This window comes from Melopsittacus undulatus, chromosome Z (assembly GCF_012275295.1).
Source record: "Melopsittacus undulatus isolate bMelUnd1 chromosome Z, bMelUnd1.mat.Z, whole genome shotgun sequence".
NCBI lineage: Eukaryota > Metazoa > Chordata > Aves > Psittaciformes > Psittaculidae > Melopsittacus > Melopsittacus undulatus.
In genome coordinates this window covers 101,155,887-101,170,246 of record NC_047557.1, presented here as the reverse complement: position 1 = coordinate 101,170,246, position 14,360 = coordinate 101,155,887, and the positions used below count along the sequence as shown (strand labels likewise).

General features: G+C 57.8%; 1 protein-coding gene across 1 annotated transcript in view; it reads right to left on the bottom strand.

Annotated features, from left to right (window-relative positions):
- Positions 1–156: 156 nt before the first annotated feature.
- The window catches only part of ZFPM1 (zinc finger protein, FOG family member 1), a 33,194-nt gene continuing 18,990 nt past the window's right edge, over positions 157–14,360 (bottom strand). Inside the window, exons 4-10 of the mRNA XM_034072861.1 lie at positions 7,815–7,948; positions 5,686–5,788; positions 4,415–4,627; positions 4,057–4,281; positions 3,367–3,462; positions 3,077–3,220; positions 157–2,937 (exon numbers count right to left, since the gene is read on the bottom strand). Of these exons, the coding sequence (XP_033928752.1) occupies positions 716–2,937; positions 3,077–3,220; positions 3,367–3,462; positions 4,057–4,281; positions 4,415–4,627; positions 5,686–5,788; positions 7,815–7,948 (3,137 nt within the window). The 3' untranslated portion in view covers positions 157–715. The remainder of the gene's footprint in view (positions 2,938–3,076; positions 3,221–3,366; positions 3,463–4,056; positions 4,282–4,414; positions 4,628–5,685; positions 5,789–7,814; positions 7,949–14,360) is intronic.

Sequence of the window (14,360 nt, the reverse complement as noted above, 5' to 3'; positions counted from 1 at the left end):
AACAGCCCCAACTTTCCCACCCTGCCTCCATACAGGAGCTGCTCCAACCCCTGATCATCCTCATGGCCACCTCCATGTCTTCCTTATGCACCCCATGTCCTGACCCCAGGGGTGACAGTGCCCACACCAACACTCACATGCAGCCACCATCCCAGCTTCGTAAGACATATTTATTTCTATACACACTTATACACACGGATATTCCCAGTATAGCTTCATCTTGCCTCTAGTGCTGTCTCATTGCAGGGTCTGGTTTGTGGTGGGGCACCCACACACTTCTTAGTGTGCCCTGGGCCAACCCCAGCCACGCTTTATCCCCTTTCCCACCCCTGTAGTGTCTATTTGGGGGCAGAGCCCCCTGGCTAGGACAAGGCCATGCACCTTAAGCTTGAGTTTCCCTGCAGCATCAGCCTAGGCTGCAGCAGGGACACAGATATGGGCACCGCATGCACCATGTGCTGGAGGGGGGGACCGGACCCCTGCCAGCACCACACTCTCTCCATGGGGTCCTTGACCCAGGATGTGCAGGATTCCCAGCCTGGGATGATGTGTAGGGATACAGGAGGGACCTCTGGATGCTGAAGCAGCCCCAGGGGTCCTGATCACCCTGAGCCCTGCGAGAGTGAGGTGCTGGGCATCAGTTCCTGGTCCCCCAACCCCTGCAGCCCCCCTGAATGATGATGATAATGGTAAATGGGGCAGGGAAAGGAGGGCTTTACTTGATGTGCTCAGCGGCGTGAGAGGAGCAGTAATACTTCTTATGGGCAATGAAGGTGGAGAGGCTGCTGAACCTGATATTGCAGAGGCGACAGTACCTGTGGTTGCTGTTGGACACGGACGCAGCCTTGGCCGGGGGGGTCTGCACTGCCCTGTCCGTGTAAGTGGGGGGCGTGGGGTGCTTATGGGGGGGTTCCCGCAGCCCCTCGGGGGCCATGGGGGAAATGGGGGTCTGGGGTAAGGAGGGGGGCTGGGGGCTGCTGCTGCCATCCTGACTCTCCCTCCCATTGGAGCTATCCCTGCAGAGAGGGGGGGCAGGAGGATGGGTTGGGGACACCGCAGGCAATGGGGGCTCTGGTGTCCTGCCGGCACCGGAGACCCGGGCATCGGGACCCCGCTGCCTGCCCGTCACCGGCTTGGCCACATAGAGCCCATGGACAACACGGAAGTGCTCAAGGAGATCGCCCTTAATGGTCCCATTGATGGGACAATAGGGACAAGGAGAGAGGGGTCCCTTCATCCCCAGGACTGACAGGAGGCTCTTGGGGTAACGCTGTGGTGAGTCTGCCCCGGCATAGGGGATGCTGGGGCTCCCTGCTGGAGCTGCCCTCACCCGCATCCCTTCGGGGTCCCCCTCACCAGGGCTGCTGGGGCTGTGCTGACCCTTAATGGGGGCAGGCATGGCCCCCTTCATCTTCTGGAGGTGCTCGAGGGTGCGGGGCTGTAGTGGGGTGGCCGGACACCGGTACTTCTTGTGTGCCAGGTAGCTGTCAAGGCTGTTAAAGCTGATGCGGCACGCGGTGCACTCGTGGTAGTCAGCCAAAGGCATCAATGCTGCCGGTGCCGGTTCGCTCTGCCACCGCGGCTTCTTGCTCAGGTCAATGGGACCATCGGCATCCGGGCTGGAGCGGGGCGATGGGGCAGCCCCCACCGGCTCTAGGACCGGTGGTGGTGGGTCAGGGGCTGGGGAGGGCTCAGTGGGGCGATGAGCGGCTCCATGGATCTCATAGAGCTTGCGGCGCTTGCGGGTGCGAAGGGGCTGGGGAGGAAGGGGCACTTTGGGGGCTGTGGGGCGGCGGATGGGGGGGTCATGGCGCGAGGCGCAATAGAAGCGCTTGTGCACCATATAGGTCTCATGGCGGCTGAAGTGGATGTTGCATGCCTCACATAGTGTCTTTGTGGGGTCCTCGTCCCCCTCATCCCCTGCCGAGCTGCCGGGGCTATGGCTGTCCTCACTGCACCGCCCCGACCCCCCCTCCGCATCGGGGGTCCCTGCTTTAACACCCCCCTCTTCTACCTTCAGCTCTGGCACTATGGCTGGTGGGGTGGCATTGCGGCCGGCATCCCCATTGCCTCCCGGTGTCCCCTGCCCGTCACCCAGCGGTAAGGACAGCAGCATCCCAAGGGTAGCAGGACCCTTGGGTGCTCCGGGGGGCACTTTGAGCTTGTGTGCCCCAGTGGTGCTGTCCTCGGTCAGGTGCCGGCTGGAGCAGTAGAGGCGCTTGTGCACGTAGTAGTTGTTGATGTTGTTGAAGGTGATGTCGCACTCGAAGCATGTGGCACCCTTGGGTGCCGGTGTGCTGCTGTACACCGTGGGTTGTACCACACCACCGCCGTGACCCTGCTTCAGGCGGTTGTGCACCAGCTCCGACATCTTCGCCAGGATCTCGGATGCCTGCGGCACCACCGCGGCCTCGTGGCTGAACACGTATTGGGGCACAAAGATGGTGCCACCGGCTGTGCCCGTCCCCGGCTCGCTGGGCACCGGGCTGGAGCCTGGCGTGGGGCTCACGAGCTCTGACTTCACCTTTGCCGAGGGCAGGCTCCGTGGGGATGAGGTGTGGGAGGCAGCACTGGGGCTGCTGCTGACCCCATCCCCAGGACCGCTGCTTTTGGGCACCTCTGCCTCACTCACCGGGCTGCAGGCAGGCTCCACCTTGATGCGGACGGGCTCACCGGAGGATGATGATGATGATGATGATGATGACGACGATGATGGCCCTTCCCCGTTCTGCGGCTGCACTGCTGGGGACAGCTTGCCAGCAGTGGTGTTAGGGGATGACGTGGGGGGTGCCACGGGGGGCACGGCATCGGGGCCGGGCGGTGGGGCGGGCAGGGGGCTGTGCAGCACCATGTGCTGTGTCAGTGCTGGCAGCCCCTCGGGCAGGAACGTTGTCAGGGTGCACTTCCGTAGGGATGCGTTGTTGGTCTGGTTCAGCCCTGCAGAGGGATGGGAAGCACTGGTGTTACTCAGCATCCTGGTATAGGGATGCTCACCCCATCCCCAACCTCCCTCCTTGTGGCTGCATCCCTTGGTGGTGATGCTGGGGCACTAACACATGTCCCCTGTGGTACCCACCATGGGGTTTGGTGACAGCCAGAGCTGTCCCTGCTGAGTACAGCTCTCCCTTGGAGCTCGGCTGACAGATCATATGGTTGGTGACCAAGTGGCTGTAGAGGATGTCCCTCGTGGTGGAGATGAAGCCGCAGCTATGGCAGACCCCTGCAGGGAACACAGTGCTGGGCTGAGCAGGCAGGACGGCACTCAGCAGGGCAAGCAGAGACCCGTGGGGAGCAGGTCCCTGTCCCCATACTGTGCTATGGGGACAGGGGTTTCCCCATAGGGGATGCCGTGCAGCGCTCACTCACCATTCAGGCCATCAGTGTGCACTTTGAGGTGCCGCTCACAGTTGGCTTTCGTGGTGAAGGCAGACAGGCAGATCAGGCACACGAATGGCCGCTCTCCTGCAGCATGGAGAGGCACACACCTTAGTGCTGAGGGAAAGGGGATGGGGACACCCCATAGGAGGGCACGGCTGTGGGAGGCAGGATGCTCTCTCCATCTTTACAAGGCTGGCATGGGGGAAGACCTACAATGAACTGCCCCAAACCATAACCCAACAGGGGAAGGACCTCATCTAACTACAGCTGCCTGGCAGGTTGTAGTGAGGTGGGTTGGTCTCTTCTACCAAGGAACAAGCGATAGGATAAGAGGAAACAGCCTCAAGCTGCACCAGGGGAGGTTTAGATGGAGATGAGATGGTTTCAATGGAGATGAACAATTCCCTCCCCAGTGTTCCAGGCGCTGGAACAGGACAGTGCTGGAGTCACCATCCCTGCAAGTGCTCACACCCCTTGTATATGAGGCCTCAGTGCCATGGGTTAGTGTCAGTCCTGGGATAGAGGTTGGACTCAATCTGCCCAACCCAGCTGATTCTATGGCTCTATCACTGGTCCCCATGCTGCAGACCCACATCCTCCCTGCCCCTCCACACCAGCTCCTGGGGTCCCTATGTGTGGTTTGATGCCCCAGGCTGCAGCATCCATGCCATATCATACCACTGTGGCTCCGCATGTGTATCTCCAAGGAGCTGGCACTGGGGCAGCTCTTCTTGCACTGTGGGAAGGGGCAGATGCGCTCATTGGGGTAGGTCTCCTTGGTCTTCTCCTCCAGGGCCGGTGAGCCGGCACTCTGCCGGCTGGCACAGTAGTACATCAGGTGTGCTTGCAGGTTGCGCTCGCTCCGGTACCAGATCCCACAGTCCTTGCATGGGAAAACATCCTCTGTGTATGGGAAAGAGACAAGGAGAGCACATCCATCACTTCAATGGCACACTGAGGATGCCTGGCACAGCCCTGGCCCCATAGGGCTGCACCATGTCCCCATTCCCAGTGCTGCCCATCCCCGAGGACTCACTGTTGACCATGGCCGTGGCCAGGATGGTGGCCATGCCCGCCTGCTGTGGCAGCAGCTGGATGTCCGAGTGCAGTGCAGCCGGGTACGGCGAGTCACCGGGCTCCATGGTCACTGCATGGTTGTTGGGGATGGCCATCGGCTCCGCCAACACGAAGGCACACAGCACCTCATCCTCCTGCAGGGCACGCATCGTCCGGCACCATAGGGCTTCATCTTGGGGGCACACGGAGGGATGGGGGACAAGGGGGTGATGGTCAGTATGGCATCCACATCCTGATGCTGCCTGCATGGGTCTGGGCTCCCTGTCCCCATTGTGCCTGGTGCTGCCTCCAGGTCTGCCTGGAGATGGCGGTGTCTGCCCGTGCCCGAGCGCTGCTCCCGCTGGTGCTTGCACCCATGCACCTATACATGTGCCTACACATACCCCATACATGTACCTGTACATACCCCATACATGCACCTGTACATGCACCAATATATGCACCTGTACATGCATCCATACATGCAGTAATGCCCAACCTGAGTCTTACACCAGTGCATGCAATAATGCTTACACTGAGTCTTTCACCTATATGGTGCATGCCCTGAGTCATAGAACCATATCACAGTTTGGGTTAGAAGGGACCTTCAAAGCTCATGTAGTTCTAACCCCCTGCAATGAGCAGGGACATCTTCATCTAGGTCAGGCTGCCCAAGAACACATCCAACCCAGCCTTGACTGTTTGCAGGGATGGAGCATCCACCACCTCTCTGGACAAGCTGTGCCAGTGTTTTACCACCTTCATTGTATTAACTCCTTCCTTATACCCAGCCTGAATCTCCCTCTTTTGGGTTAAAACCATCACCCCTCACCCTGTCACAACATAAAGTCTCATCCCATCTTTGTAAGGGATAAACCTCTTTTAAGAGCTGAAAGACCACAATAAAGCCTCTCTGGAGCCTCTCCAGGCTGAACAACCCCAACTTTCCCAACCTTTCCTCATGGGAGAGATGCTCCATCCCTTGGATCATTTTTGTGCCCTTCTCTGCACCCTCTCCAAAGGGTCCTGCCCCAGCTGCATGCAGTAATGCACTAGTGCTTGCACAAGCCACTGAGACCCTCCTCATATCCCAATTAGGAAGGGCTGGGATAGGGATTGATGGGTCATGGAGGAGGTGGAAGAGCAGATGGAGGGGGACAAGGACCCTTCCATCACCCAAGCACCGAGATAGCCATTCCTGTCCCCCCCATTAACCCTCCTTGGGTACAGGGACACAGCACTGGTACCAACCCTTCCTGTAGATGACGGCGTTGGCATCGGGCTCTCCGGGCATGAGGGGCAGACGGGACAGCCAACAGCTCTCATCCCCCAGCACCAGCGTCACGGGTGGGCTCTGTTGGGAGCAGAGAGTGGGGTGAGCATCGTCCCCCCAACACAGGCTGGGACTGAGTTGGGCTTTGGGGTCATGGTGCTCCCCTGCATCCCGCATCCCACTCTGCCTCCCGCATCTCTAATGAATATTAATGACCATAAAGAAGGGGGTGTGTGTTAGAATTAATCTGCCTGATCCTCTGATGGCTGCGGCCGTAACGATATGAAATCTAATTATTCATCCCAATATTTCTAAGCCCTTGGACTCAGCCTGATGGTGGCAGCGGTTGTGGCCTTATCACCGGCAGAAGCGCGGTGCTGGGAGTGATAACCCCTGTGCACACACGTGTGCAAGGTGCTCACACACGCGTGTGAACTGCAGGAACCCATCTGCTATATGGGAAGTGGGTGGGAAATGGGGCTGGGGGCTTAGGGATGGGTGCTGGTGGTGGCACATGGGATGAGCACCCTCTGGTACTGCGGTGGCCCCTATGTGGGAGAAGAGGATGGATCCCTGTGGAGCTCTTGCTCTATAATGATGGGAACTATGGGTACCCCCAACAGAGGGAGGCACCTGCAGCACCCCAGGGTGCTCCCAGCACCCCAAAGGCACTCCCAGCACCCCAGGGTGCCTGCCCCAGCTCCCTTTGGTGGCCCCAGCCCCTGCGTCAAGCCCTTCCTTGTTCTCACTGGAACAAAGGGGTCAGTGTCTCCGCTCTGCACCGGCACGATAACCATCGGAAACCCTATCTGCTCCGCATCCGCTGGGATGTGTTATCGGAACAGCCCTGTGCCCTCACTGTCCCCCCTCTGTGGGCATCACCATAGGGCAGGGATGAAGTGGGGGACAGCCGGCACATGGAGCTCTAGGGTCCCTTGGCATACCCAGGCACACCTGATGGAGCAAGGATGCGTTGGGGGAGCCCTATGGGACTAGTTGGGGAAGCAGGAAGGCTTCTTCCTCCTCCTCCTCCTCCACCAGTGCACCAATGGGCACCCATGATGCTCCATGCCACAGACTCATTAAAGCCACCCAGTGTTCCCAGTTCCCACTGGGATGAGCTAATTTCCCACATGGGGACAAAGAGCAGAGCTTGGGCAGGATCTGGGGGAGAGGGGAGACCCCCTTGCATGCCCTCTCCTGCCGCCAGCAACAGAGACGAAGGAACCTGAGGGCGACAGCCTGTATCAGGGATGGGGCTGCGATTCCTTCCTCGCTTTCCCAAGCAGAGATAGGGAGGGAGGAGAGTGGCGGAGGAGAGCAGGGCTGGGAATCATCAGCCGGGCTCGATAAGGGAGCTGCTGAAATGGGAGCAAAAATATTTAGACAATAAATGAAGTATCAGAAAAAAGCTGCGCATATCTTTAAGAAATCAATCATCCTGTACCGGGTGTCTGGACACACGGCGCCAACCGGGAGATAGGAGCCAAACTGGGCAGATAAGGGTTAATCAAGGATTTAATTCAGCAAAGATAAACGGGCCTGAGCTAAAAAAAAAGGGAAGGGAAAAAAAAGAGGGAGAAAGGAGGAGGTGGGGATGGAGACTGAGGGATTCTGAGGCCTTGAGGATCCTCGGATGGAGCTGTCTGTGTATGGTATGGGGGGATGCAGGGCAAGGATGCGGCTGGGATGTGAGGATGCAGTGTTTCCAATACACCCAAGTCTCTGTCATGCTCCTGCCACCAACAGCCACCTGTGTCCTGTGCTGCCTCCTCTCCTGTGCTGCAGAGCCCTGGTGCTTTGCTGGCACAACCAGAGTGCCATAGGAGCAGATTTTGGGTGAGAAACACAGATGCCATCCCCTCTGTGAGGATACAGGTACCACCACACAGCCTGCTTGTGCAGGAGGGGACCACCAGCATCCCATCTGTCTGCCTGTGGTGATGCTCTCATCTCAGGGTGATGGGCAGTGTATGGCATGGAAACCTCCCGCACACCCATACCTGGAGGTTCCCAGGAGCTCCATCCCTTCTAAACCAACCCCTCTCCCTAACCCCCTTGTTTCCTCAGGCTGTTCCTCACCCCATTCCACAACCATGCTCCTTACCGTGTCACTGTGTCCGGGTGACGACTGCTCGCTGTGGATGCTGCCCTGGAAGGGTCCCCATGAGAAGCCCTTGGGGAGGCTCCTGCGGGTTCGAACCTGCCTCTCCCCATCCTGCACAACCTGGTCCAGCTCATCTGTGGGGAGACAGGCACAGCATCACTATGATGCCCCCCAGCCAGACCCCATAGGAGCTCCATAGGGATGTGGGCACCCATCTGGAGCCTGGAGCTGCTGGTGGGTATCCCTAATGGGTGGGAGGCATCCGGCTGCTCACTGGGGGGTCCAGGCACAGCACAGTGGTGGAGAGGAAGGAGCATTTCCCATCCTAGCACCCAAAGTTGAAGCAGCTTCAGGGCTTAATGGCTTTGATTATCTGATAAGCCTCTGGTTTAATGGGTTAGATAACATGTTAATACGCTATGAAGGCTGCTCTAAAATGTTTTAACTGTGCCTTTGTCTTTCGGAGCGCAGATAAGATGGCAGGTAACCAATACGCAGATGGATGTGTGCTGGCTGCCCCTTGCTGTACAGCGGAAGGAGCCAGATGCTGCACCCCAAAACCCATGATGGACAGTGTGCCATGTACCAGTGAGGCCCTGGACACCCATCTGCAGCCAGGCAGGCTCCTACCACCCTAGGGTGCTCCGGGGGAGAAATGGGGCTCCCCCCATCACCATAGCAGGGAGAAGAGCCCCTTCAAGCCCCATGCCCCATCTCTGAGGGCACCGCAGCAGATGCAGCCGGTGCTCAGGTCCTGTGCACTGGTCTGAAGGCAAAATTGCTTTCAGAGCTGGGAGCACAGGGAGGATAAAGTGATCCCATGGCTGCGGAGATTGAAATCTGATGTGTTTATTAGCCCAGCTGACATCTGGATCCTGTCGGCAACAGGGTGAGTTAAGGTGAGTGTCTGGGTGGTGAGCATGGGTTGGCGGTACCTGAGATCACCTGTGTCCCAGCATCACCCATAGGTTAGCTCTGTTCACCAAGGATGCTCTGTGCCAACAGGGATGTGTCTCCAGTTGTGTCCTAAGGGATCAACTGGTGCCCCTTGGCAAACCCTGTTCCCTACTGGGGGGTGGGATGGAGGAAAGGCTGCAAAGGTGTTTGAGATTCCCAAGTATCATCCCTGAGCCACCCTCCATCCCCATGCCACAGCCTCCAACACATGCTGGTGAATGAGATGTGCTCTGCCTGCAGCAGCTCTGCCCTGCTGGGATACAGGCAGGGCTCCTGCCTCCCCTTCCTGCCCTCAGTGCCTTCATCCTGAGAGCCCTTGGTGCTGGTTTGGATGCTCAAAGGTGCCCTTGCTCCTGTCTGATTCCTGATGTACCACTGGGCTGCCAGGCTCCCTTTATCCCCTCCATCCCATTCCCAGCATCCCCATCACTGGAGCCAGGAACCAAAGCCCCACATTCCCAATGGTGGTGTCTCCCCTCTGTACAGCCTGGCTGCTTTTGGGGAACAGAGCCCAACCGCTGCTTCCCCCCCCCCTTATGCCCCCCCTTTTGCCCCTCCTTCCCCCCGTCTCACTGGTAATCAGCAGCGTTTGGGTCAGGAGACCATGTCTCCAAGATAAGAGCGTTCGCCTGACACTTCCCATGTCAGAGCACTTCATCTTCTGTGTATCAATCCCCAGCAGAGAAAACACGCAGGCGCTGATAAAGACAAAACCGTTCCAGACAGGGGGACAAAAATAGTGCCTCTGGAGCTGGCCCCGCTCCCCACCAGTGCTCGGTGGCCATGGCACTGGCCACTGGCCCAATGCACTGCTGTCACCCCCAAAACGTGATGTGGTGAACCCCATCCAGCAGTGCTGAGTGGTTCTCCATGCGGATAGGTGTCCCTGTGCCCAGACAGGGATGCTGACACAGCCCCTGAAGCATTGGCTGTACCCACATTGATACAGCAAGGAAAAAGAGGAGGAAAAGGGGGTTTTACAAAGTAAGTATGTGGTACTGCTGTAGTTGTCCATCGGGAAGGGAAAACAGATGCCAAGGCAGGATGGCACAGCCTGGCACATTGTCCACACTTGATAACAAAGCCCAAAGCAAGCGATCCACATCCCTACATTCCAGCAGCACCAGGTTCAGCTGCATCCCCCTTCCTGCAGCCTGGAGAGCTGGGAATTGCTGGTGCCAGCCCATGGGGTGCCTGGCAAGGAGCAAAGTCCACATCTCCAATGCTGCCTTCCTGCGGGATCCCCCCGGCAGGTGAACACCGCCCCGGGTATCTCCTGTGGCCATCAGTCCCAGGCAGGCAGTGCTCCTGTTATCGCGGCACGTTTATCTCCCTGATCATTAACCAAATTGGGCAGGGACGGGGCTGTTTGCTTTGTGTCCTGAAGAAAAGCAGCAGGAAGGAAGGAAGGAGGGAGGGGAAAAGCCCCCGGTGAGCCAGGTGCAATGCATGGACCCCAGTGCTCTGCCCCACTGATGGAACATAGGGCGCTGGGGCTGCTCCTTGCCCCCAGGAACTGAGAGCGCCTGCTCGCCCCACACTGCACCTCGGCTTATCTCCCCATCGAGAGGTTTCAAAGAAACAGGCTGAGCTGTGCTGGAGAGCAAAGATTAATCCTGTCATCACACCATGGCCACGCATGGGGCGATCAATGGCTGCGGAGGCAGGGCTGGAACCAGAGCCCCCCCGGACTTGTGAGGTGCAGGAAGGGAGGAAACCTGCAGGCATTGCCATGCAAGACAGGGTGAGCACAGGGCAAGGGTGTGAAGAGCTTCTATAAGAGCCCATTCACAAGGTGACCCACGGTATTCTTAGGGCCAGGGAAATAGACAGTGCTTTTGGGCAAGGATGCACTGTCGGGAGTGGTACCCAACTGGGTCAGCTCCTGTATCCACCTGCCTTTGCTCCTGATGCTCCAGAGGTGCAGCTGCATCCATGCACCCACATTTGCTTTCCCTGTGGGAGCAACAATAGGAAACAGCAGCCCTGGGCAAACCCACCTATCCCATCCCAACCAACTCCTGTACCCCCTTTGCCCCAACTGCACCAGTGTGGCTTTAATCCAATGGGAATGATGGGTTCTGCCCCTCGGCAGGGATCCAGGCTTGGAGGTCCCCACAGTGTTTGCAGCTGCCTGGATACTATCTGGATAAATACTGCTATCGGGATGTCACGGGACCACATCCCAGCATCAGCCGCACTGTGCTCTGCTCCTATTTATACAGCGCTTTGTGCCTGGCCCTAGGAGCTGCCAGCCCTGTTGGGGGGGACCACAACACCAGGTACAGCCCCCACATGAACCCTAGGGGAACAGGGATGAACAGGGGATCTCTGCTCCCATCACAGCATGTGTGGGATGTCCTTATGGCAGGGGAGCCCTAAAAGGGAAGGAGGATGGATCCATCCATCCATCCATCCATCCATCCATCCATCCATCCATCCATTGGTACCCAGCATCCCAGAGCAGCCCCATCTCTCAGAGCATCCCTAGCCCTGCCATACGCCCCAGCTGCTGTTTTTAGAAGCAGCGAGTGCACGGCGGAAGGAATAAATCCTGACAACTCAACTAGTGAAATGATGTGATGGCACCGCTCCGATAAGATGGAGGGAGCCGATTGGGAAGAGTCTTAAGCTGCGAACACGCAGCATCTCCACTCTTCACCTCCGCTCACAAAGGGAAATCTCTCCAAAGGGGCTAAGGAGATTATCCCGGCTTTGCCGTCCCGGGTGCTCGAGTAATCAGGGCAGCCTTGGGGACGACAAAGGAGCGAGGAGGGTTTCAATTTGAGCCTTGCTGGGCTGCGCCTGCTTAGGCTCAGCCTGGGGTTGCTGTGGCTGAGCTGCCATTGCCTGAGAGGGGATGGTTATGGGAGAGCTGGGCTCTGCCTGTGTGTGTCCCCCCCGGGTTTTAGGGTGCAGAAGGGGCACCCCATTGCCCTGGCATGGCAGGAGCTAAGGGGAGATTTGTGCCTTTATCAGTCCTGCCCATCGCCTGCCATTTATTGATTTCCTTTTTGACAGAGTACAAAAGCAAATCTTTATCAGGCTGAACCCTGCCCTTGGTTAATGGAGGAGCTGTGACCTACCCTGCAGAGCAGAGCTGCACCTCCCAGCGCCCAGGGAAAAGGGGGGACCATGGCACCCACGAGGTGCTGCACCCCAAAGAGGGCCAGGCACCCGCTTGCCAGCTGTGCTGCACAGCTGGCAGGTGCTGGTGCCAGCCTTGCCATGTGTCACCCTGGGATCGCCCTTTCCTTATGCCCCATGTAAGCCAGGGTGCCCTGCCCCAGCAGGATGCGTCCTGATAACGTCCCTGGGATGTTTGGGGTGTTGCTGAGCACTGTGGGGATGTGGCATTGATGGGGTCCCCATTCCCAGGGGTCCCTCTCTCAATAGGGTCCCCATCTTGGGTAGTAAAAGTGAGCCATGGGTATGGGGACAGGAATTAACACTGGGAACAGCATCAGAAAGTGCTGAGGGAGGATGGGAAGGAGGAAGAATTCCCAGCTCTCCAGGCAGGCTGGACCCCTGTGACAGGGACCCCCTATCCCTGCTCTCTCCCCAGTCACAGGGCTGCTGGGACCCCCCAACTCTGCCCAGGCTGGTACCAAGCAGCGGGTAGGGATGTGCTGGGGGGGGCAGGAAGCTGGGAAGGGGGAGGAAGGGGAGTGAAGGGGCCCCTGGAGCTGATGCACAGGGTAGATATCCCCTCCGGAAAGGAGGAGGGGACCACAAGGGGGGGTCACTCCTCAGCACTGGGCAGGAGCAGGGAGGGAGCTTGGCTTAGCACACAAGCCCCACTGGTCCTCAGCTCCAGCCCAGTGCAGACAGGCAGGGCAGCAGTGATTGACAGCTGTCAGTCACACTGAGCCCGGCAGCATCACCCTCAGGGCTCTCTCCACAAGTACATGAGACATTTTCCTCCTTCCCAAGGGAAAGGATTGGGACAGAGTTGGGGGGGACATTACATGCACCTCTCAACATCATCCTGGTGCTGCTCAATGCAGGGGTATCCCTGCCATGCTGTGTCTGGGTGTCCCTCAACATTAGTAGTGTCCTCAAAGCAGCCTGAGCATCCCTGCATCCCAGCAGTATCCCAAAGTGGATCTGAGCATCCTTCCACTCAGCAATGTCCTCAAAGCAGCCTGAGCATCCCAGTAATGTCCGTAAATGGGTTTCAGCATCCCTGCACCACACCAGTGTCCCTAAACCAGCCTGAGCATCCCTGCACTCCAGACTGGTCTGAGCATCCTCCCACTCAGCACCATCCCAAACCATCCTGGCCATCCCTCCACCTTCCAGTGTCCCCACACAGAGCCTGAACTGGTGTCCAGGATACAAACCCCAGCAGGGACAGGGTCCCCTTCCATATCCCCAATCCAGGACCAGTGTCACTAATGGGACACTCTCCATCCTGCTGCCTTCATTGTCTGGCTTAGCCAACACTAACCACACAGGGTGTAGTTTTCAGCACAACAGGAACTCCCCCAAACCCAATCTTCCCCCCATCCCACAACAATCTAACCCCAACACAGCAATCACCACTCAGCCCAGCTCCCAGTGATAAAAAGGAATAGCAGGAATAACTTATGCCTCCCACTCAAAACAAAGGGGAAAAGGGGGATATATGGCACGGGGACAGCCATCCGGATGAGCCGTCCTCCTCGTGCCCTGCTCGCCCCGATAATAAACCTTGAGGTTTGCAGACACGCTCCGGGCAGACAGAGATTATTCGGGTAGGAGTTGCAGTGCAGATAAACACAACCGAAGGCAAAGGGGGAGGCGGGGGGAGAGTTGACAAAGTTCGTGGTTTTAATTAGATGCACCCAAAAAGACATAGGGGATTGGTCTGTGCCACCCTGATACCCACATGAGGGGCTGGGGGTGAGGGTGGGTTTGGGGTTCGTGGTCAGTCCTGAAAGGTGGACCTGTGCCATGCTCTGTAATTAACCCAGAGCATTGTTACTGCCTGGGAGCTACTAAATAAAGCCATGAATAGATGGGAATCATGGAATGGTTTGGGTTGGAAAGGAGCTTAGGATCATCCAGTTCCAACCCCCTGCCATGGGCAGGGACACCTCACACTAAACCATGGCACCCAAGGCTCTGTCCAGCCTGGCCTTGAACACTGCCAGGGATGAGTTTCTGTTCTGATGGGGCTCAACAAGGTGGGAACCTTTGTGGAGACCCAAATGGTGAAGCTGATGCAGGAAAAGGAGTGAGGGACCCTCTGGAAGCAAGTGCTGCTGTTTCAGGGTGATGGGACATGGCCATTGGGGACAAGGCAAAGAACCAGGGTTTGGCTCTGTCTGCTCCATCCCTTCCCTGTCAGTGTCCCCATAGGGACAACAGCAAAAACCTTCATCCCACAAAGCCAAGTGCCATCCAGGCTTCCCTGTGGCTGCAGTGCCTGGTGGGGATTCTCCATTGTCTCGTAAAGCGGTTGAGCATCGTGTCCCTTGGCAGGACTCTGCTCTCCTCCACCCCCCTTGTCCTAACACTGCATTCATGGAATTTGTTGGAACTTTTCACTTTAGTTCTCCAGGAAAAATTGGCTGAACTTGGTTGGGTTGGCCAGGCAGGGATGGG